Below are 23,763 nucleotides of genomic sequence, written 5' to 3'. Positions count from 1 at the left end.
GCTCCTAGGGAGTGCTTTCTAACTGTGGGGGGAATTCTGTGACTGGAGGAAAACAGAGATCCATGTTTCTGCTAAGCAGAAACATAAGATCTCCATTTTCCTCCCTCACAGAATGGCAGTCTGCCTTGTTTACATGCCTCTCCTGTAAACGATCGCGGGTCGCCGGTGGCCACCGCGATCGCCAGACCCGCTGATTGGCTCCCGCTGTGTCCAATCAACAATGCAAACAAAGTACAAACAGAAAAAAATATTACAAAAAAAACACCTACAGTAAAATAAATGGAAATAAAAATGAAAGGTCTCACAGTTACAGCATCTAAGTGGCTGGGGTGAGGTTGCTATATCGGACCCTATCCGCAACATACTATTGAATGCCTCATTAGACCTTCCCGCAGCTTCGCATCTCGAGGCGGACCTTCCCCAACACTCCAAATCACTACCTACTATCAATCTACTGACCAAACTATGGGGCCATATTAAAAATAGCTTGGGTATGATAGGAGTCATGGAGTTCACCCCGCTTTGGCGTAACCCATGTTACTCGGAACTACAGAAGCTAGAGGGGTTTCAGTCTTGGGAAGCAAGGGGTATCAAGTATATTCTGCAACTTTATTCACAGACCATCTTTAAATCCTTTACTGAACTGCAGGAAGAATTCGAACTGCCAAGACACAACTTTTATAGATATCTCCAACTCCAACACGCCGTGCAATCACAGGCACGAGTGTCCAGTTTGGTACATATAGAACGCCCGATCATAACATTCATTCTAAATACTCAGAACAAAAAAGGCATGATCTCATGTATCTACAACACACTCTTATCAAGTTCACAGGATGCAACAAAACTACCGTGTAGACAACGGTGGGAGCAGGACCTGAGAGTGATTGGGAGTGAAGACTGGGAGCAATGTTTGCAGTCCTTGACGATCGTCTCGGTGTCCCCTTCTTACAGGCTCTCCCAACTCTTCATCCTGCACAGAACCTACTGTACATCGGTGCTGCTTCACAAATGGGGCAGGAGGGACTCTACTCTGTGCCCCAGATGTGGGGGGGAGCTAACAGGGACCTTATACACTTGCTATGGCGCTGCCCAAAACTGTTCAGATATTGAAGTAAAGTAACTAGCACCATATCACAAATATATCGATCCACTGTTCCAATGCATCCGGTTACATGCTTGCTGGGTGCGGTGGACGAAGAACTGTTCGTCCCCCCGGCCAATATAGCAGTTTCTAGATTATTATATATCGCACGTAAGCAGATAGCTCGACTATGGTTAACACCGCATAGCCCAACAACGAAACAGTGGATTGAACAGGTCAATAACACTTTAATTAAAGAAAAACTGACCTTTCAACATAGAAATGCGAGTAATAAGTTCTACAAAATCTGGCAGCCCTGGCCGGACACTCCAGGTTTGGCACCCACTCAGTTAGTCCTAGATATACTACTCCAAATGTAAACGTCTGGCTTCATACGAGTAATGAACATACACCTCTATCGAGTCAAGATAATACAACCCCTGAGTCTACCCTTAAAAAAAGATTGGGATATATTTCTATAATTAGCTACCCTGGGGGAAAATTATTAATATGGGTCGTTGCAACCTAACAGGGTCTGGTTGTGAGTGAAGGCATCAGTTAGTTCCACCTTCCCGTTGGAAGGAACACAGTTCATTAACAGTTCCTCTCTTGCTATAGAACTTTTGATGTGTCGTGTACATTGTTCACAACCTACTAGCAGTAATATATGGATCCAAAAGTATAAAAGGAGTGTAATTCATAAAAATGTATTAATAAGAATGGTCATGACTAAGTTCCAACCTATAAACCATCAATTGTATAATAATTCTGTTGCTAATGTATATCATATAAGAAGTGTTGCTATGTATTTGTATACTTTGTACATCTATTTTTTTTACGACACAATAAAATCTTTTCTGATTAAAAAAAAAAAAAAATTAAAGGTACTTTCCAAGGTTTTGCTTGGTCTGTGCTTTCTAAGTCCAAGTCTAATTCAGTGTAGCATAAATCTTATTCTGACAGAATCTCTGGTCCTCAGAGACGACTAGCATCTGTGCAAAGTTTTGATGGAAAATTGTGGACATTCTAGATAGCGTCAAGATAGGAGGACTGAACTGTTTATGATATTTCATCAACGGGACATCCTAAGATGTAAGTTCTTCTAACGGAATCAAAATATTCATATGACCCTTGTTAACCAATATATTATTACACAACATGAAATCCCTATTCGAAAGACATCAGATATGATATGGATTTGATGACTATTCTCCTTAGGAGATGGAAGGTGTCTAGTCTGCCTCCTGAACCCCATAATATAGAAGAATTTGGTCTTAAAATTATGGTAATTCTTTTATATTCTTTCATTCTTTCATCAGATCAGGATTTAGGAAATATGACAAAGAGGACTTAAAGGTCAGATAAAACCAGACTTCCAAATGTGGAATGATTCTTACTAGTTTATGATGTTCATATACAGCCATTTAGAAAACACCATACCAGAAAATATTTTAAAAACTACTTTATGAAAGGCTCATTAAAAGGTCTCTGGTTATTAGTGTTCTGCTTGTTAGACTTTGCTCATCATAGCTATTAGACATTTTAGACAGCTTATAAGCAGGCTGTGCAGACCTACATCAAGATGCCCCCCTGCCCTGCTCAAGCCATCTCAATGGAATTAATGATATTGCTAGGACTTTATAATGTTCTGGTTAGAAAGTTTATTGGGATTTAATATAACTTGCTTGTGTGTAAAGCTGAGCTGTTCAGGTTTATGATTTAGCCAATTACAGTGGATATAATAAGTCGTCACACCCCTGTTAAAATGTCAGGTTTCTGTGATGTAAAAAAATGAGACAAAGATAAATAATTTCAGAACTTGTTCCATCTTTAATGTGACCTATAAACTGTATAACTCAGTTGAACAACAAACTGAAATATTTTAGGTGGAGGGAAATAAAAATAAAAAAGTAAAATAATATGGTTGCATAAGTGTGCACACCCTTACACTAATACTTTGTTGATCCTTTTGATTTTATTACAACACTGTATGAGTCTAACAGCATCGCACATCTTGACCACTCTTCTTTGCAAAAACACTCCAAATCTGTTAGATTGCAAGGGCATCTCCTGTACACAGCCCTCTTCAGATCACCCCACAGATTTCCAAAGGGTTTCAGGTCTGGGCTCTGGCTGGGCGTTTCCAAAACTTTAATCTTCTTGTGGTGAAGCCATTCCTTTGTTGATTTGGATGTATGCTTTGGGTCGTTGTCATGCTGAAAGATGAAGTTCCTCTTCATGTTCAGCTTTCTAGCAGAAGCCTGAAGGTTTTGTGCTAAGATTCACTGGTATTTGGAACTGTTCATAATAGCCTCCACCTTGACTAAGGCTCCTGTTCCAGCTGAAGAAAAACAGTCCCAAAGCATGATGCTGCCACCACCATGCTTCACTGTGGGTATGGTGTTATTTTGGTGATGTGCAGTGTTGTTTTTGAGCCAAACATATCTTTTGGAATTATGGCCAAAAAGTTTAAGCCTGGTTTCATCAGACCATAACACATTTTCCCACATGCTTTTAGGAGACTTCAAATGTGTTTTTGCAAAACTTAGCCAGGCTTAGATGTTTTTCTTAAGAAAAGGCTTCCGTCTTGCCACTCTACCCCATAGTCCAGACATATGAAGAATACCGGAGATTATTGTCACATGTACCACACAGCCAGTACTTGCCAGATATTCCTGCAGCTCCTTTAATGTTGCTGTAGGCCTCTTGGCAGCTTCCCTGACCAGTTTTCTTCTCGTCCTTTCATCAATTTTGGAGGGACGTCCAGTTCTTGGTAATGTCACTGTTGTGCCATATTTTCTCCACTTGATGATGACTGTTTCCACTATGTTCCATGGTATATCTAATACCCTGGAAATTATTTTGTACCCTTCTCCTGACTGATACCTTTTAACAATGAGATCCCTCTAATGCTTTGGAAGCTCTCTATGGACCATGGCTTTTGCTGTAGGATGCGACTAAGAAAATGTCAGAAAAGACCTATTAGAACAGCTGAACTTTATTTGGGGTTAATCAGAGACACTTTAAATGATGGCAGGTGTGTACTATTTAACATTAGATTGAATGTGATTGCTTAATTCTGAACACAGCTACATCCCCAGTTATAAGAGGGTGTGCACACTTATGCTACCACATTATTTTAGTTTTTTAATTTTACTTTCACCCCCTAAAAGATTTCAGTTTGTTTTTCAATTCAGTTGTACAGTTTATAGGTCACATTAACGGTTGAAAAAGTTCTGAAATGATTTATCTTTGTCTCATTTTTTCTACATCACAGAAACCTGACATTTTAACAGGGGTGGGTAGACTTTTTTTATTCACTGTAGTTTTGAACTTTGAAAAAAAGAATAAAAATTACAACACTCCAGCTTTTTATGCAATATGGGGTTCCTTGGACCTCATTATTCTCACAAGTATCACTTTAGCATAACTACCTAGGTGTGGGGTTTTCAAGGCCACATGTAAACCCTGCTCTGAAGAGCCGCACAGCATGTTAGTTTTCATTGCTTAAAAAGGGGGAAGAGATGGGCATAAAGCTTGTTGTTTGGAGAACCTCTTACAAATATAGTCATACTATAATGTGGTTAAAATATGTGTAAACTATGCCACGTGTCACGTGTTAGCCAGGATCCATGAAGTGCATGCAAACCCAAAACCTATTTATAAGTGTGTTTCATATCAAACCCCACTGCAAAGTTTCTCACCTGGAAATCCTGCTAGGAACAGTACTTCCTGTTAGAGACTGACAATGTGAAGCATTTGCATTAGAGTTAGTAGCAGCATTGTCAGCCTGTCATTAGCCCTTGAGCTGACCAGATAAGAAGCTCAATGGCCATCTAAATAAATGTTCCTACACAGGCTGACAACGCTGCTGCTAATTGTGAGGCAATCTGAAGATGAAAAAAAAAAAAAAAAAATATATATATATATATATATATATATATATATATATATATATATATATATATATATATATATATATATATATATACAGGTGCATCTCAAAAAAAATAATATTATTATTATATTATTATCATACTAAATTCAAAAAGTAAAACTCATATATTTTTTATAGATACATTTTGCACGCGGAGTGATATATTTCAAGCATTTCTTTATTTTAAGTTTGATGATTATGACTTACAGCTAGTGAAAACCCAAAATTCAGTATCTCAGAAAATTATAATAGTACATAAAACCAATAAAAATTGGATTTTTAATACAGAAATGTTGGCTTACTGAAAAGTATGTCCATGTACAGTATAGTATGCACTCAGAACTTGGTCGGGGCTCCTTTTCATGAATTACTGCATCAGTGCGGCGTGGCATGTAGGTGATCAGCCTGTAGCACTGCTGAAGTGTTATGGAAGCCCAGGTTGCTTTGATAGCGGCCTTCAGCTTGTCTGCATTGTTGGGTCTGGTGTCTCTCATCTTCCTCTTGACAATAGCCCACAGATTTTCTATGGGGTTTAGGTCAGGTGAGTTTGCTGGCCAATCAAGTACAGTGATACCATGATCATTAAACCAGGTATTGGTACTTTTGGCAGTGTGGGCAGGTGCCAAGTCCTGCTGGAAAATTAAATCTGCATCTCCATAAAGTAGGTCAGCAGAGGGAAGCATGAAGTACTCTAGAATTTCCTGATAGAGGGCTGCGCTGACTTTGGACTTGATAAAACACAGTGGACCAACACCAGCAGATAACATGGCTCCCTAAATCATCACTGACTGTGAAAACTTCACACTGGACCTCATGCAACTTGGATTATGCACCTCTCCACTCTTCCTCCATACTCTGGGACCTTGATTTCCAAATTAAATGCAAAACTTTTCACAGTCCGTGATGATTTAGGGAGCCATGTCATCTGCTAGTGTTGGTCCACTGTGTTTTATCAAGTTCAAAGTCAGCTCAGCCCTCTACCAGGAAATTCTAAAGCACTCCATGCATAGAATTCTGCCTTTACAACCACTTTAAGAAAAGACACAATACTAAATATACCAGGGTTGACTTACTAAAGGAGTAGAGGATTTTCACTTTCAAAGTGAATTTTCACTGCAATGTGTATTTTTACTGCAAAGTGAATTTTTACTTAGCTTAGTAAAGAAAGCAGAGCAAAGCAAACACTCACTTTGCAAGGAATTCCCAATAACTTGCAAGGAAGTATAAAAATAAATATAGGATTTTTGCTTGCACATGATTAGATGACTGAAGTATTAAATGATATTTCAATCCTTTTTCTTTTTTCTTCCACCTGTTTTTAGGCACCGTTCAAATGTCGGCAGGTGTCAATGGCCACTTCATAACCATTTCAGCTCTGAAAGGTTTACCCCCCTTCATAACTAGGCCATTTTTGTGATATGACACTGCATTACTTTAACTGACAATTACACAGCCGTGCCACGCTGTACCCAAATAAAATTGATGTCCTTTTTTTTCCCCACAAATAGAGCTTTCTTTTGGTGGCATTTGGTCCCCTTTGCGGTTTTTATTTTTTGCACTAAAAACAAAAATAGATCTACAATTTTGAAAAAAAAAAACAATATTTCTTATTTTCTGCTATAAAATATATCCACTAATAAAATGGAAAATAATGTAATTTCTTCATCAATTTAGGCCAGTAGTCTGCTACATATTTTTGGTGAAAAAAAATCCCAATAAGCGTATATTGATTGGTTTGTGCAAAAGTTATAGCATTTACAAACTATGGGCTATATTTATGGATTTTTTTTTTTTTTTTACTAGTAATGGTGGCGATCAGTGACTTTAGTGGGACTACGATATTGCGGCGGACAAATCGTACACTAAGTGACACTTTTTGGGGACCAGTTACACTAATACAGTGATCAGTGCTAAAAATATGCACTGTCACTATACTAATGACACTGGCAGGAAGGAGTTAACATCAGGGACGATAAAAGGGTTAAATGTGTGCCTAGGGAGTGCTTACTAACTGCGTGAGGGATGCTTGTACTATGGGAAGGCAGAGATCCATGTTCCTGCTTTGCAGAATACAGGATCACAACTTTCCCTTCTCATAGAACTGCCAGTTTCTCGGACATTCAGTGAGTCTCAGCGGACATCATGTCCGCTGGACCTGCTGATTGGCTCCTTCTGTGTCTAATCACAGCAGGAGCGGGTCGCCCCAGACCGGGAAGTGCAGGATCACGCATAGTTACGTGATTTTGTATAGGAGAGCCCCTTGCCGCCGTATATATGCAGTATATGGTCTGCAAGTGCACAAAGGGCAATAGATGGTCCAATCGGGTCCAACTGAAAAAACTGACAGGCAGACCCGATAGGTCCATCAGTGTGAAAGGGGCCTTATATAGCATGTGAAACTTTGAGGGAAAAACAAACAAAAAGAAACATACTGTATTTCTTTTAGATTTATTTTCTGCTTTACTGATTGATTGTTGCAATTGCGTGATAAAATGGCTTGTTATAGGCCTTCCAAGTCACAAGCAGAGTGCACAGTTCTTTTTATAGCCCTAGTATTTTCATATTATCTCTGTGCCTGTGTGGGCTTCCTCCGGGTACTCTGGTTTCCTTCCACACTTCAAAGACATTGTGGTAGGATATTTGGCTGCTGTCTAAATTAGCTATAGTATGTGTATGGATGTGAGTTATGCCGCGTACACACGGTCGGACTTTCCGGCATACTTGGTCCGGCGGACCAGAGTGTGCCGGACAATCCGCCCGTGTGTGGGCGGCGGCGGACTTTTCCGGCGGACTTCTTCCCAAAAGCCCGCCGGACCTAGATTTTAAACATGTTTGAAATCTTTCCGTCGGACTCAGTTTCGGGCGGAAAGTCCGCTCGTGTGTGTGCTGGTCCGACGGAAAGCCCGCTCGTGTGTAGGCTGGTCCGACAGACCAAATACGACACGAGGGGATGGTATTGCATCTCGCGCTCGCTGCAATAGGAAAAACAAATCTTCCTATTGCGGCGAGCGCGGGGCATACCAGGCCCTTAGGTCTGGTATGGATTATAAAGGGGAACCCCGCTACGCCGAAAAAACGGCGTGGGGTCCCCCTAAAATCCATACCAGACCCCGATCCGAGCACGCAGCCTGGCCGGTCAGGAAAGGGGGTGGGGACGAGCGAGCGCCCCCCCCCCTCCTGAACCGTACCAGGCCGCATGCCCTCAACATGGGGGGTGGGTGCTTTGGGGGAGGGGGGCGCCCTGCGCCCCCCCCCCAAAGCACCTTGTCCCCATGTTGATGAGGACAAGGGCCTCTTCCCGACAACCCTGGCCGTTGGTTGTCGGGGTCTGCGGGCGGGGGCTTATCGGAATCTGGGAGCCCCCTTTAATAAGGGGGCCCCCAGATCCCGGCCCCCCACCCTATGTAAATGAGTATGGGGTACATGGTACCCCTACCCATTTACCTAGGAAAAAAGTGTAAGTAATAAAACACACTACACAGGTTTTTAAAATATTTTATTAAACAGCTCTGGGGGGGGGGGATCTTCCTCCGGCTTCGGGGGTCTTCTTCCGGCTTCGGGGGTCCCTCCGCTTCATCTTCTCCCGGCGTCCGGTTGGTTCTTCTCCGCTCTCCGGCCTCTTCTCCCGGTGTCGCAGGTCTTCGGCCGGCCCCTCCGCTCTCTTCATGTAGCTCTATTGCGAGCGGAGGTCCGGACTTCTGGGCTTCTGGGCTTCTGGGCTTCTGGGCTTCTCTTCTCTTCTCTTCTCTTCCCCCAGATGTTGACACGACGCTCTCTCCGGCTGGACTGGTCTCTGAGGGCTGCGTTGTGACTTATATAGGCGGAGACCCCGCCCCCATATGATGTCACAGTCCCTGGGCATGCTGGGACTGTGACGTTTTAGGGGGCGTGGTCGACCACGCCCCCTAAAACGTCACAGTCCCAGCATGCCCAGGGACTGTGACATCATATGGGGGCGGGGTCTCCGCCTATATAAGTCACAACGCAGCCCTCAGAGACCAGTCCAGCCGGAGAGAGCGTCGTGTCAACATCTGGGGGAAGAGAAGAGAAGAGAAGAGAAGCCCAGAAGCCCAGAAGCCCAGAAGCCCAGAAGTCCGGACCTCCGCTCGCAATAGAGCTACATGAAGAGAGCGGAGGGGCCGGCCGAAGACCTGCGACACCGGGAGAAGAGGCCGGAGAGCGGAGAAGAACCAACCGGACGCCGGGAGAAGATGAAGCGGAGGGACCCCCGAAGCCGGAAGAAGACCCCCGAAGCCGGAGGAAGATCCCCCCCCCCCGGAGCTGTTTAATAAAATATTTTAAAAACCTGTGTAGTGTGTTTTATTACTTACACTTTTTTCCTAGGTAAATGGGTAGGGGTACCATGTACCCCATACTCATTTACATAGGGTGGGGGGCCGGGATCTGGGGGCCCCCTTATTAAAGGGGGCTCCCAGATTCCGATAAGCCCCCGCCCGCAGACCCCGACAACCAACGGCCAGGGTTGTCGGGAAGAGGCCCTTGTCCTCATCAACATGGGGACAAGGTGCTTTGGGGGGGGGGGGCGCAGGGCGCCCCCCTCCCCCAAAGCACCCACCCCCCATGTTGAGGGCATGCGGCCTGGTACGGTTCAGGAGGGGGGGGGCGCTCGCTCGTCCCCACCCCCTTTCCTGACCGGCCAGGCTGCGTGCTCGGATCGGGGTCTGGTATGGATTTTAGGGGGACCCCACGCCGTTTTTTCGGCGTAGCGGGGTTCCCCTTTATAATCCATACCAGACCTAAGGGCCTGGTATGCCCCGCGACGGGGCTAGCAAGGTGTCAATCTCGCCGATAAAAGCGGCAAGATTGACATCCTTTTCTAGTCCCGTCACACCTGAGTCACGTTCAAAATGAACGGACTTGTCCGTGTGTGGGCAAGTCCGTTCATTCTGAAAGTCCGCCGGAACTCCGGCGAAAGTCCGTCGGAAAGACGGGCGGACTTAGCCCGCCGGAAAGTCCCGGTGTGTGTGGGCAAGTCCGTCCGTTTTAAAGTCCGGCGCACCTGGCGGACAAAGTCCGTCGGAAAGTGTGCCGGACCAAGTAGGATAGAAAGTCCGCTCGTGTGTACGCGGCATTAGGGACCTTAGATTGTAAGTTCCCTGATGGTAGGGACTGATGTGAATGTAAAATACATATGCAAAGCACTGAGTAAAATGTTAGCATTATAAATACATGTAAGAAATAAATAAATGATAATATTAATATATTGTTTATTGGAAACCTTGACTAAAGCTAATAGTCTATTGACCATAATGAAGCAGACATAACAAAGAGGTTAAATTTATTTAAGTGCTTTCATCAAAGAGAGGAGTTAATCTTTCATTTCAATAACTACAAGACACTACACTGAGCAAAATTAAAAACGCAACACTTTTGTGTTTGCCCCTATTTATCATGAGCTAAACTCAAAGATCTACAACTTTTTCTATGTACACAAAAGGCCTATTTCTCTCAAATATTGTTCACAAATCTGTCTAAATCTGTATTAGTGAGCACTTCTCCTTTGCCAAGATAATCCATCCACCTCACAGGTGTGGCATATCAAGATGCTGATTAGACAGCATGATTATTGCACAGGTGTGCCTTAGGCTGGCCACACTAAAAGGCCACTCTGAAATGTGCAGTTTTATCACCCAGCACAATGCCACAGATGTTGCAAGTTTTGAGGGAGCGTGCAATTGGCATGCTGACTGCAGGAATGTCCACCAGAGCTGTTGCCCTGGAATTGAATGTTCATTTCTCTACCACAAGTTGTCTCCAAAGGCGTTTTGGCAGTACAACCAACAGGCCTCACAACCGCACACCAGCCCAGGACCTCCACATCCAGCATCTTCACCCCCAAGATCATCTGAGACCAGCCACCCAGACAGTTCAAAGGCTGCAACTTAAGTATGTGTTAATCCAGCCTTCCGTGCTGCATGATCAGAACTCTATTACCTACACACACCCCAGCCCTGCCTCCTTTGCTCCTATTTCTTGCTGTCGCTGACTGTTATACAGCATCTCCATCAATCAAAAAGTTTCCCTAGTCTGCACTTGTACAGCTGAGGAGATGGGGAGCTCCACTTGTCAGTAAATATCAGAGAGGATGAGGGTGTCCTGCCAGGCAAATGGCAGGGCTCCAGCATAGGGTGTGTGTGGATGTGGCAGTTGGAAGGAAGAATATACAGTTACAAAACAGAAGTCACTGCGCTAGTTATTCAGACTGAAGCAGAGACTTAGGAAGGGGAGTGTACCACTAAAAGTTATATACTAAACTGCTTCTCAAAGTACAGGCTCAAACTTGAGTCACATTGTGCAAGAATCAGTTCAAAATGACACCTCTAGAGCAGCCTGTGTGGCAATCTATGTTTCCTTTCGTCCGCAGGCCACTCCAGCTCTGCCATTTTCTGCTGACCTTTTCAGCTGCTCAGTGTGACTTCAGTTGGAGCCTGCACTTTGCAATGCAGTACAGTGCCAGGCTCCCGGGGATCATGCCTGGCAGCTGGACCTTTGACTGGGGCACTGAAGGTAGACGTCAGACATGGAGGACACCACACCAGATGCAATATGTGATTTAAATGCTCCTAACCCAACCCTTGAACTCTGTGCATTACTTAATCCTGACCCCTGAATTATATGCATTACTTAATGTTGATCCCTGAGCTCTGTGCATTATTTAATCCTGACCCTCTGAGCTTTCTGTGTTACTTATTCCTGCCCCCTGCACTCTATGCTTTACACTCTCTTGACCCATGGTAGCATAGGTTCAGGCTTAATTTAGCCATACCCCTTTAAGCCATGCCCTCTACATACCCACAATTGGCCATAGCACTGCATCCTTTGCCTTCCCATAGTACCCAAGGTATTTTGTCTTTATACCTTGAATGTTTGCTTTTTGTTCTGTAAATCTATGACCAATTGTTTCTGGGCATGTTAAAAATGGAAGCATGGTTTTATGAGTATAACTACAAATGAGGGTGTGGTTTTGTGCAGAAGGTTTAAATCTGGAATCTGATATGTGGTCAATAGGGTACCTTTGGACTTCATTGTTAAAATCTTGCGACCTTAGTTTAGTCAGTTCAGTAGCATATGATTTCTCATGGCTATGGAAAAACAAGCTTTTCATATTATCATTGCTCTCTGTTCTGCTTTGTGACTAAGTTTTCAAAGTACAGTTTGAAAGCTGTGGTGAGAAGACTTAAGCTAGGTACACGCAGGCCAAAAATCGGTGAGTTCGGCAGTTACCAGCCAACTTTTGACCTGTATATACATTTCCTTGTCTGACAGAACAAGCATGCTGGAAAACCAGCATTCGATCAGTGCCCTGGGAGGGGGGGGGGCGCAGTCCCCCTGTCAAAACACAGTAGTTCAGTGGGGAGATTACTGCACTAACATCTGATATGTTAGTACGGCGATCTTAATTTTTCTTCCGTTCAGCCTGCCTTGTGTACCTGGCATTAGAATTAAGCCTACCACTGCACTGAATTTAAAATGTACCTAGACTGCTTCATGCAGGAATTTGGGAGCAGTTTGTCAAAGCACAATGCATATAATTGTATAGATTTGAACTAAACCACTGAATAAAAAGATCTGTTTAGTAATTGTACGGTACACTGCGGCACTAAACCTCTAAGATGTGAGCAAGCTCTTATTGATAAACCAGTTAACATGTATTCAGTAATCATTGAAAAGGACAGTATTAATTTAATTCTGAACAATGGGTCCCTGACTGAAAAATTTAATGACAAACTGACTGAGGCCATTCTCAGGCCGTTCCATTCTCCACTTACTACACCTAAACTATCTTCCCTATTTTCTTTTTTTTTTCTTCCTTATCCTTTTTTTTTCCTTCTCCTTTCCCTTTCTTCTCTGCCTTCCCTTTTCCTCCTTTCCCCTCCCTTCTTTCCCTCTCTCCTTCCCCTTTCATTTCCCTACTCCTCTGTTCTCTCTCATTCCCCCTCCCTCCATCCTTACTCTATTGTTATATAAGGGTCGCATATCTTTACATTTTTTTTTAAACGTAAACCCATATATCTGAGAGTTTTCCCAACTGAATAATAAAATTCTCCCATCTTGCAAATATATTCTACTCTCATAGCCACTCTCTTACTGCCAAAGTTTCAGGATAAGTCCCATAGCTACACTCAGTAAATGGGGAATAAGTGACCTCTTATACTGTGCTATAGATTTCTCTGTATTGTGAAACAAATATGTCCACAGGTCCATAGACATCTCCATTTCACTAATTTCTGGTATTATCTGTGCAACCCTTCTCCAAAATTCTTGTATTTTAGAACACTCCCACCGTATGTGATCAAGTGTTACCTGTGCATTACATCCACGCCAATATAATAGAAATTTCTCTGATTGATATTTATGTGCTCTTATAGGTATGATATACCATCTTGCTAAACACTTAAAATTTATTTCCATTGTATTTACATCCTGAGAAGAGGCATATCCCAACTTTAGCAACTTTCTTTTCTGTTGCTCATTCAACACTGTTCCAATTTCTCTCTTTCTCTTCCCTTTATGGAACTATCTGTCCAAAGTGCAATAGCCAAGGTTTTTTTTTTTTTGGATAGAGTACCCTGCTGTCTGTGTCCCACAGGATGATTTCCCTTCAGTTCCTTGAGACTCAACAGAAAGGGAAAGGAAATCTCTCCAAAGTGAAGCTAAATTACCATCAGAATGAACAGGTTATCCTTTCAGAAGATTTCCCTGTACCTGCTGTTCCAGTAAGAACTGTACGATTTTGTTCACCAGGAAAGACAGAGAGGGTGACCCCCCTCCCAACTAGATACCGCAGTAAAAATTCAACAAGAGACTGTAGCCCACCTGCATGATATAGAATCTAAAAAAGATTTAGATTTACTGTAAAAAGCACAATCTTCCTGCTATGATTTCTGGCTCTGCTCCTGCCCTAATTTTTTAGGTTTGGAAGCCCCCTCCTGCCTTTGGGAAATTTACATTCCTCTTTCTTTCTGTATAAAAAATAATAAAATTCCTGAGCTCGCAGTACTAGTCCCTGTGGTATACAAAACACCATTCTTTGGTCAGTTTACTGTCTTTTTTTTAATCAGATTTGGTCTTTTGAAATTTGATATTTTTTTTTCATAAATTTCAAGTTATAGTACAGCTTCTAATAATGAAGGAAGTGTGCAGAAAGGGCAGGCATAGTTGGCACTCTTGACGAGTGCCTGTCACAGGTCTGTTGGCTCCAATAACCACTGCCTTCCACCACACTGGAAGATTACAGTGGCGTTTGGCAGTCAGAGGAAGATTTCAGCTAATACAGGAGCCAGCAGCACAAGGGACATATCTTATTGACTGTAAATAATATTGCTTGCGCCAATTTTGTTTTCATTTACGACTAAACTTGGGCTTTATATAGTGCAGGGTCTTCAAACTATGGCCCTCCAGTTGTTCAGGAACTACAATTCCCATAATGCCTAGTCATTTCTGTGAATGTCAAGAGTTTTACAATGCCTCATGGGACGTGTAGTTCCGCAACAGCTGGAGGGCCGTAGTTTGAAGATCCCTGATATAGTAGTAGTGTAACAACTGTGCAGTGAACACTTAGCTTTGTGCAACAAGGGTACCACTGGGTAGCAGTGATGTTCATAGGCTTGGTGCTATATGTAGACAGTTTAGATTTCACAAATACCTAGGTTAGTTACTCACCAAAAATAACATCCATATATATGTAAGCCACTTGCAGCAAAACGGCAGTAGAACCAGTAATAACGGAATAACTGATCAAGAATGTTTATCTGGCAAATATCATATTAGTAGCAAAATGTTAACTGAAAATGAAACCCCATGCGTATTGGTAAAAAAAGTACAGTCATTAAAAAAAAAGGCTTCATGGAGCAAAATCATGACTTAGTGGTGGAAGCAGTATATGTGAACTGTGGAAAATGTGGAATATTTGCTCTGGCTTGTTTTGTAAATCTTCAAAAATAAGTCCAGAGCAAGACAGCAATAGCTTTCACTTGTAATGGAGGATTCTTAAGGCCAGATAATTTGCTCTGCATTTAGCCAAACTGTCATGCTTGGGCCTAACAAACACCAGTAATGTGTGTTTTTGTTTTTTTTTTTTGTTATGTTTAGCCAAATTATATTTCAGGAAAAAGCTGTATAAATGCCTTTAAGCCTGTTGTTGTAGAAATAAGAGAGCTGCCATTGTTGAGCTGCTTTTAAAAGGAAGCTGTAGTGATAAAGTATAGAGACTGACATTGATACAATTTATTAAAATGTTTGTTTCTTGGCTGTTAAATTAATCTAATGGTGTCCACATTTTCAAAGTCAACGACACAGAGAAACCTGACTCTGACTTTCTAATCTACATACGTCTAAGTCAATAACCTAGGATGTTTAAAAGACAAGAAAAGCCAGACATCTAGAATTCTTAAGATGGAGTCAGTAATAGCATTCTTTGTATTTCTTCCAGTACAGGTTTCCTTTAAAACATGCAAGATCCAGGTCTGTTTTTCTGATCCTAGCTTCACTACCTAGGAGGACATTTATCGGGAACAAGTATGCGTTATAGGAGTTCATATTTATTGTACTTCACTGACAGCATGTTTGTTTCAGGATAGTTACTTACTAGGTAGTGAAGCAAGGAATGCATGACAGCCATGGATTCTGCATCTGTATTAATAAGTCAGTAATGGCAGCTCCTATGTTTTAGTCCAAAAAGGTTCACTTTAAAACCTGCTTTAGCAAACATTTATACAGTGCCCTGAAGAAGTATTCATACCCCTTGAAATTGTCCACATTTTCTCATATTACAACCAAAAACGTAAATGTATTTTTTGGGATTTTATGTGATAGATCAACACAGATGCACATAATTGTGAAGTGGAAGGAAAATGATAAATGTTTTTTAAGATTTTTTACAAATAAATATATGAAAAGTGTGGCATGCATTTGTATTCAGCCCCCGAGTCAATATTTTGTAGAACCACCTTTTGCTGCAATTACAGCTACAAGTCTTTTTGGATATGTCTCTACCAGCTTTGCACATCTAGAGAGTGACATTTTTGCCCATTCTTCTTTGCAAAATAGCTCAAGCTTTATCAGATTGGATAGAGAGCATCTGTGAAAAGCATTTTTCAAGTCTTGCCACAGATTCTCAATTGGATTTAGGTCTAAACTTTGACTGGGCCATTCAAACACATGAATATGCTTTCATCTGAGCCATTCCATTGGAGCTCTGGCTGTATGTTTAGGGTCATTGTCCTGCTGGAAGGTGAACCTCCACCCCAGTCCCAAGTCTTTTGCAGACTCTAATGCCGCGTACACACGAGCGGACATTTCAACGGACTAGGTCCGGCGGACTCCGTCAGACAATTCGACCGTGTGTTGGCTCCAGCTGACTTTTTTTTCCCAAAAGTCCGACGGTCCTAGAAATAAAACATGTTTCAAATCTTTCCGACGGACTTGAGTCCGGTTGAAAAGTCCGCTCGTCTGTATGCTAGTCCGACGGACAAAAAACTACGCTAGGGCAGCTACTGATTATAAACTTCCTTATTTTAGCCCGGTCGTACGTCATCACGTACGAATCCGTTCCGTTTGGTTGATCGTGTGTAGGCAAGTCCGTTCATTCGAAAGTCCGTCGAAAAGTCCGTCAAAAAGTCTGCCGGACCTAGTCCGTCGAAAAGTCCACCCGTGTGTATGCGGCATAACAGGTTTTCTTCTAAGATTGCCCTGTGTTTGGCTCCATCCATCTTCCCATCAACTCTGACCAGCTTCCCTGTCCCTGCTGAGGAAAAGCATCCTTGCAACATGATGCTGCCACCACCATGTTTCATGGTGGGGATGTTGTGTTTAGGGTGATGTGCAGTGTTAGTTTTCTGCCACATATACCATTTAGCTTTTAGGCCAAAAAGTTCAATTTTGGTCTCATCTGACCAGATCTTCTTCTTTCACATGCTTGCTGTGTCCCCCACATGACTTCTCTCAAACTACAACCAAGACTTCTTATGGCTTTCTTTCAACAATGGTTTTCTTCTTGCCACTCTTCCATAAAGGCCAGATTTGTGGAGTGCACGACTAATAGTTGTCCTGTGGACAGATTCTCCCACCTGAAATGTGGATCACTGTAGCTCCTCCAGAGTTGCCATGAGCTTCTTGGCTGTTTCTCTGATTATTGCTCTCCTTGCCCGGCCTGTTAGTTTAGGTGGTCGGCCATGTTTTGGTAGGTTTGCAGTTGTGCCATACTCTTTCCATTTTTGGATAATAGATTGAACAGTGCTTCGTGAGTTGTTCAAAACTTGGGATATTTTTTCATAACCTAACCCTGCTTTAACTGCTTGCTGACCAGTGCACGGCTATGTACGTCGGCACAATGGTACGGCTGCGCAAATGGGCGCACCTGTACCTCCCCTTTAAGACGCGGCAGTGTGGGCACGTGCCGCGTACTCCGTGAGTGTACATGCGGGTCTTGCGGACTCAATGTCCGTCAGGGGGCCCGCGATCGTGACACGGAGCGACAGGACGGGGAGATGCCAATGTAAACAAGGCATTTCCCTGTTCTGCCTAGCAACATGACAGGGATCCACTGCTCCCTGTCATCGGGAGGAGTGATCTCTGTCATGTTGTAGTGAGCCCATCCCCCCACAGTTAGAATCACTCCCTAGGACACACTTAACCCCTTGATCGCCCCCTAGTGTTTAACCCCTTCCCTGCCAGTGTCATTTAAACAGTAATCACTGCATTTTTATAGCACTGATCGCTGTATAAATGACAACGGTCCCAAAATAGTGTCAAAATTGTCCGATATGTCCGCCATAATGTTGCAGTCACGATAAAAATCGCAGATCGCCGTCATTACAAATAAAAAAAAAAATTAATAATAAAAATGCCATAAATCTATCCCCTATTTTGTAGATGCTATAACTTTTGCACAAACCAATCAATATACACTTATTTTGATTTTTTTTAACAAAAATATGGAGAAGAATACATATCAGCCTAAACTGAGAAAGATATTTGTTTTTTTATATATTTTTGGGGGATATTTATTATAGCAAAAAGTCAAAAATATTGCTTTTTTTTCAAAATTGTCGCTCTTTTTTTTTTTATAGCGCAAAAAAAAAAAAATCGCAGAGGTGATCAAATACCACCAAAAGAAAGCTCAATTTGTTGGGAAAAACGACGTCAATTTTGTTTGGGTGCAACGTCGCACGATCGCGCAGTTGTCAGTTAAAGAGACGCAGTGCCGTATCGCAAAAAGTGCTCTGGTCAGGAAGGGGGTAAATTCTTCCGGGGCTGAAGTGGTTAAACTTCTCCACAACTTTATCCCTGACCTGTCTGGTGTGTTCCTTGACCTTCATGATGCTGTTTGTTCACTAAGGTCTCTAACAAACCTCTGAATGCTTCACAGAACAGCTGTATTTATACTGAAATTAAATTACACACAGGTGGACTCTATTTACTAATTAGGTGACTTCTGAAGGCAATTGGTTCCACTAGATTTAGAATAAAGTACATGCATGCCACACTTTTCAGATATTTATTTGTAAAAACTTTTGAAAACCATTTATCATTTTCCTTCCATGTCACAATTATGTGCCACTTTGTTTTGGTCTATCACATAAAATCCCAATAAAATATATTTAGATTTTTGGTTGTAACATGACAAAATGTGGAAAATTTCAAGGGGTATGAATACTTTTTCAAGGCACTGTATATATTGTGGACATTAAAGATTTACAGCTCAGGGAACACAGCAATCTAGTACTTGTAGTGGCATATCTCAAGCCTTAAAAAACATTTTTTTTTTTTTTAACTGTGGCTCAAGGACAAAACGTTGATGATTGTCAGTCTTGACAGATAACTGAAATGTCCTTCATAAGAAATGCCATTAAAAACTAAGATATAAACTGCAGATAAAGTGTACCATTCTTCTAAAACATGCAGCTTAAAATACATTGGCAAAGCTGTATGTTTTGCTATGCTAGGTTTTCACAATGTTTTACAAAAAAGAAAAATAATTAATGTACACTACAATATTAACAATTATACTGGCACTGCAATCCCTGATACAGATAGGAAACCTGGGGAGAAACCCTTCTCCATAGACCATTAAGGCCTCTCTTCATTTTATATCTGGAAGCTGGGAAGTGAGGAAAAGAAAGCTTGTGCTTCCTGCTAGTGCACACTGGCCACAGATCAAGGCAGGATTAAAAGTTTTTTTTTTTTTTTTTTTTTTAATAGCAATAATAATAATTTAAAATCATTTTTCAAACCTATATTTTCCTAAATCCTGTAATGTTCATGTAGCATGACGAAACCATTGCTATGCTGGGCTCTAAGTAGCATTTCATTCGTTAGCAGGTGAAAAGCTGAAGCGATCTTGACCCTAATAACTGTTATTTCACCTAGTTTAAAGGTGTCATGTTAAAATTGTGAAGGTAAAATTGCATGAGATAATAACATGTAAAAATTTTCCTCTTTCATAAGGTAATGTAGCAAGCAATATCTGTTCTGTGTTGTTACCAGTGTAAGTACAGCACATCCACTATACATCCTACTGTAAAGTGCTATGGAATACAATGGTCATATATGAATTTAGGATAACATTAAAACATAAAGTAGTATTTATACTGGCTATAACTATAATCACTGCATTTTTTTTTTTGTTAGGTACTCAGAAGAGGAAATACACCAGAAAGTAGGAACTTTTCGCCAGATGCTCATGGAGAAAGAAGGAGTACTGACCAGAGAAGATCAACATGGACGACAAATGTAAGTAGACATCAACCATAAATTTGGATGCTTGATTACAAATGAACTCTCCGCTTATGGACAATATTAGGCCCCTTTTACACTGAGGCGCTTGTAAACTGCCGGTAAAACACTGAATACTTTTGAAGAGATTTTCAGGCACTTTTGAAGAGCTTTTCAGGTGCTTTTGAAGAGCTTTTCAGGCGCTTTTGAAGAGCTTTTCAGGTGCTTTTGAAGAGCTTTCCATTAATTTCAATGGAGAGGGACGTTTTTTCACCACCCTGCCAGCGCACTGCCCCAGTGTGAAATCATTCATTGATTTTAATGAAAATAGGTTTTTGTGAGCTTTTCAGGTGCTTTTTTTAGCGTGAAAGCGCATGAAAAGCGCCTCAGTGTGAAAGGGGTCTTACAAAGAATTCCAGGAAGAACAAAGTCAACCAGGATTAGGCGATGTTCTAAATGAACAATGTAGGGAATTTATATTTTAAACGTTGGCTCTAAAATGATAGGGACTGAGCAATAAATGGAAAACAAATGTCTGCTTATGCAAATGTCCCCCCGGACACTGCAGCTCACATTGGGAGGACTTCAGACACAAAGACAGCACTGTTAATCCAGAAAGCTGTGAGGAGAGCTAAGTGTGACCAGCTGCTTATTGACAAACTGCAGGCTTGTGACTCAACAGAGAATATGCTGATAGCCCCCAACAGAATCAATGGGTATTTGTGAGACTTTGCAGGGAGACTAATAAAAAACAGAAGTGCACATGCACTTACATTCAAGTGCTGCAGCACATTTTTTTTTAAATGGGAGGCCATAGTTCTTCTTTAACCCCTTAGTGCCTAAAGGTTAAACAGATCTTCATGCCGAATGCAGTTTTGCAACTTTGACATGTGTTAGTAAAACTGTACATAAATTATACCTTATTTTGGTATGGATATCTCCTGATTTCTTTTTTATTATCAAAGGAAAACTGACCCAAAATAGTAACAAAAATATGTTTTGCCATTACCATGACCCACCACCACAAAAACCACCAAACAAAATGATCTTACTCCTCACATGTGTAATATTTGTTGTTTGTACCCCTAGTAGGGCCAAGTGCATATTTTATATTTTTTCCTACCTAAAACGCGCTAAATATTTTTTTTTAATTCCACCTAGATCTGACATTTAACCTGACCTTTGACCCCAACCCAGACTTTTGACCCCAATCTTTGACTCTGCCACTAACCTAGATCATGCCCTGATATAGGTACTTTATATTTATTAATATTTTTGTTTTTTAATACCTTTTTTTCTGTTGTTTAATTCTTCTCCTCCCACCAGGAGAAAAAGATAAAACTTTTTTTTTTCACCATTAAGAAGAGAATGAGTACAAGAGCAGGTTTTACTGATTGAGTATGTGAGAGGCAATCACAGGCTATAACATTGTTTATGTGATCGGGAGCCAGGTCTCCCAGCTTCTGAAGGTTAGTATGAGACTTGTAGCTTTTGGGGACAGTTTGGGTTCCATACTGGGAGCGTTGCTATGTAGTGAATTTGAGAGTCGTGGCTGGGAGGATGACATATGACTTCCACCAGAAGGAGGAACGTCTCGTCTGGCTTATAGCAGATTGACAGCCGGGCGGGATGCTCCTCCTTCCGGGCAGACGTCATATGAACTGGTTAAGAAACCTTATACAGCCAAAATATTTAAATAATTTTAGTGCCATGTAAAAAAACTTCTAACAGGTTGTTATTGGCAACACTGCCATTTTACTTGGGGAGCTTAGTTTCCTAAATGCATTTCCTCACAGAAAAAACTGTCCCTGGGCACCCATTGCTATCCTGCCAGGAGATGATTATTACATTATTGCCTGATTTGCCATTAAGAGAAACATTTCCGCTTTTCTTTGTAGTCACTTGGATGGTAAACGCTATCAAGCGTTATCCAGGTACAATATATTCTTGGATTGCTTTACATTTTCCCTTTTGTTTTCTTTAAAATTAACTTCCTTAAATCATTCAATTCTAGGCCTGAAGTCCCATGGTATCACTACACTACACTCCCCTAGCAAAGAGAATTATGTATACTTTGATGTATTAGTTAATTAAAAGTATCTCAATTCACTGACTTTTCCAAAACAATTTTGCCAGTAAATCTTTAGAGTAGAATAAAATGGCCTGCATTTCAAGCTTTATTCTACATAGCTAAAGGCTAGTTTTACTGAAATGTGCCATTACATCTTTTTGGTATACCACATTTTGCAATAAAACGGCCTCTAAATTATATAAGGAACTTATTTGTGCATTTGCAGGTCTATAAGATTAAAAATTCTGTATCATTTCTGTTTGCGACAGGGCACATTTTGGAGTGTGATGCCAAAATAATGTGTGCATATGATAATTATCTTTGATATTGTTAGTAGTTTTTTCAGATGTTGTACCGTTCCTCAGCTTCTTTATCTAAGATGACTACATTTTTTCTTAGCCAGTTGTCAAACTGTTAGTGTGCTAATTAGCTGCAGTAAGAATGACTCAAGGAAGAGCCTTCACTGCAATTATTATATGCTTAACTGAGACCAAGTGAAGAGCAAAAAAACAATTGAGCTTAAAGTTGAACTCCAGCCTTACTTTCAGTGGCACGCTTGTTCTTTTCTGTACTGAGACTGCTTACTCTGATTTCCCTGCACACTGTGAGTTTCTCACAGTGTGCATTAGAAGCTAGAGCAAGCCAGACATAGCTTGCCTCATTTTCGGGTTGGAGGACATGCAGAATTGTCTAACCCTTTCCTCTCCAAACTCACTGTCCCTGGCCTGCCCCTGTCATTTATTGGATTTCAGTTATTTTGTTCATTACTGCTCGGCATCAATTGTGGCCATTACCTGCGGTAGTCTGCACACAAATGCAGTCTGTCTAGACACAGCTACCCCTCCAGACTGACACCAATGCAGCAAGACATAACTCCTCCCAAGAGCCAGACCACTGCTTGCATCAGGACTGAGAGCTCTTGAGAGGAATAATAAGTGTTCTGATAGTTTTAGGAAACTATGTACAGCACCTCTGCTGGTAACTTCCACCAGCCATGATTGGCCGCATTAGCATATTGGTAAGGGAGGAAAAGAGAAACAAGGGAATGCAAAATGTCAGCAGAATAAACTGCAGCTTTCATAAAAAAAAATTTGTAAACATTGTGAAGATTGAGGATCTATTTTTAACCTTTCTGTAGTTTTCTGCATGTATATGTTCCACTTATTCCTTCAGTCAGTGGGCATAGGCACACTGGCCACTTGCCTGGTGGGCCGGGGCTGCCAGTCTTTGCAGGGCCAAGGCAGCTGGGCTGCTCTTTGAGCCCGCACCACTCACCCGACCTCTACGCGGCCGCCCGGCTGCCAGTTCAGATCAGCCATCTGCGCTGGGGACTCAGAAACATGAAGGGGGGAGGAGCTAGAGGTGACACTTTTGAACACCTCCAGTATAGTTCAGCCGCCATCGGTGCTGGGGGCGTGACCAAAAAGGGGGAGGAGCTAGATGATACACCTGCTGCAGACACCATGCAGTCGGAGCAGAGAGAACGTGAGTGTGATCCCCTGTAACCTGGATAAGAGGAGAAGTGGGGGTGGCTGCATATAGAAGAATCACTCTCCATTCCTTCTGTAGCTTCTGAATGCCTGCGAGAGGGAGAGGAGGAGAAGCAGGCATTCAGAGGCTGCAGGAGGAATGGAGAGAATGATTCTTTAATATGCAGCCACCCCAACCACTCCTCCTATCTTCCTTCTTTCTGTTTCCCCTTCCTGTGCTCCCCCCTGCTCTCTGCTTCAGCCTCAGTGCTCTCCAACCCCACATGCTCTCTGCCTCCCCCTCATGTTTTCCACCTCCCTCCCTGCTCTCTAGCTCCCCCCCCCACAGTGCCCTCTGGCCTCTCCAGTGCTCTCTGCCTCCCCCAGTTCTTTTGAGCCCCCTAGTGCTCTCTGCCTCCCTGCATACTCTCTACCTCCCCCCCAGTGTGCTCCCTGCCTCCCCCAG

General features: G+C 42.1%; 1 protein-coding gene across 1 annotated transcript in view; it reads left to right on the top strand.

Moving 5' to 3' along the window:
• Positions 1-23,763, top strand: part of SRRM3 (serine/arginine repetitive matrix 3) — a 643,608-nt gene that overhangs the window by 432,491 nt on the left and 187,354 nt on the right. The window contains exon 4 of the mRNA XM_073615202.1: positions 19,674-19,775. Coding sequence (XP_073471303.1) covers positions 19,674-19,775 — 102 coding nt within the window. The remainder of the gene's footprint in view (positions 1-19,673; positions 19,776-23,763) is intronic.

This window comes from Aquarana catesbeiana, linkage group LG02, assembly GCF_042186555.1.
Source record: "Aquarana catesbeiana isolate 2022-GZ linkage group LG02, ASM4218655v1, whole genome shotgun sequence".
Taxonomy (NCBI): Eukaryota; Metazoa; Chordata; class Amphibia; order Anura; family Ranidae; genus Aquarana; species Aquarana catesbeiana.
This window is presented reverse-complemented; position numbering and strand designations above follow the sequence as displayed.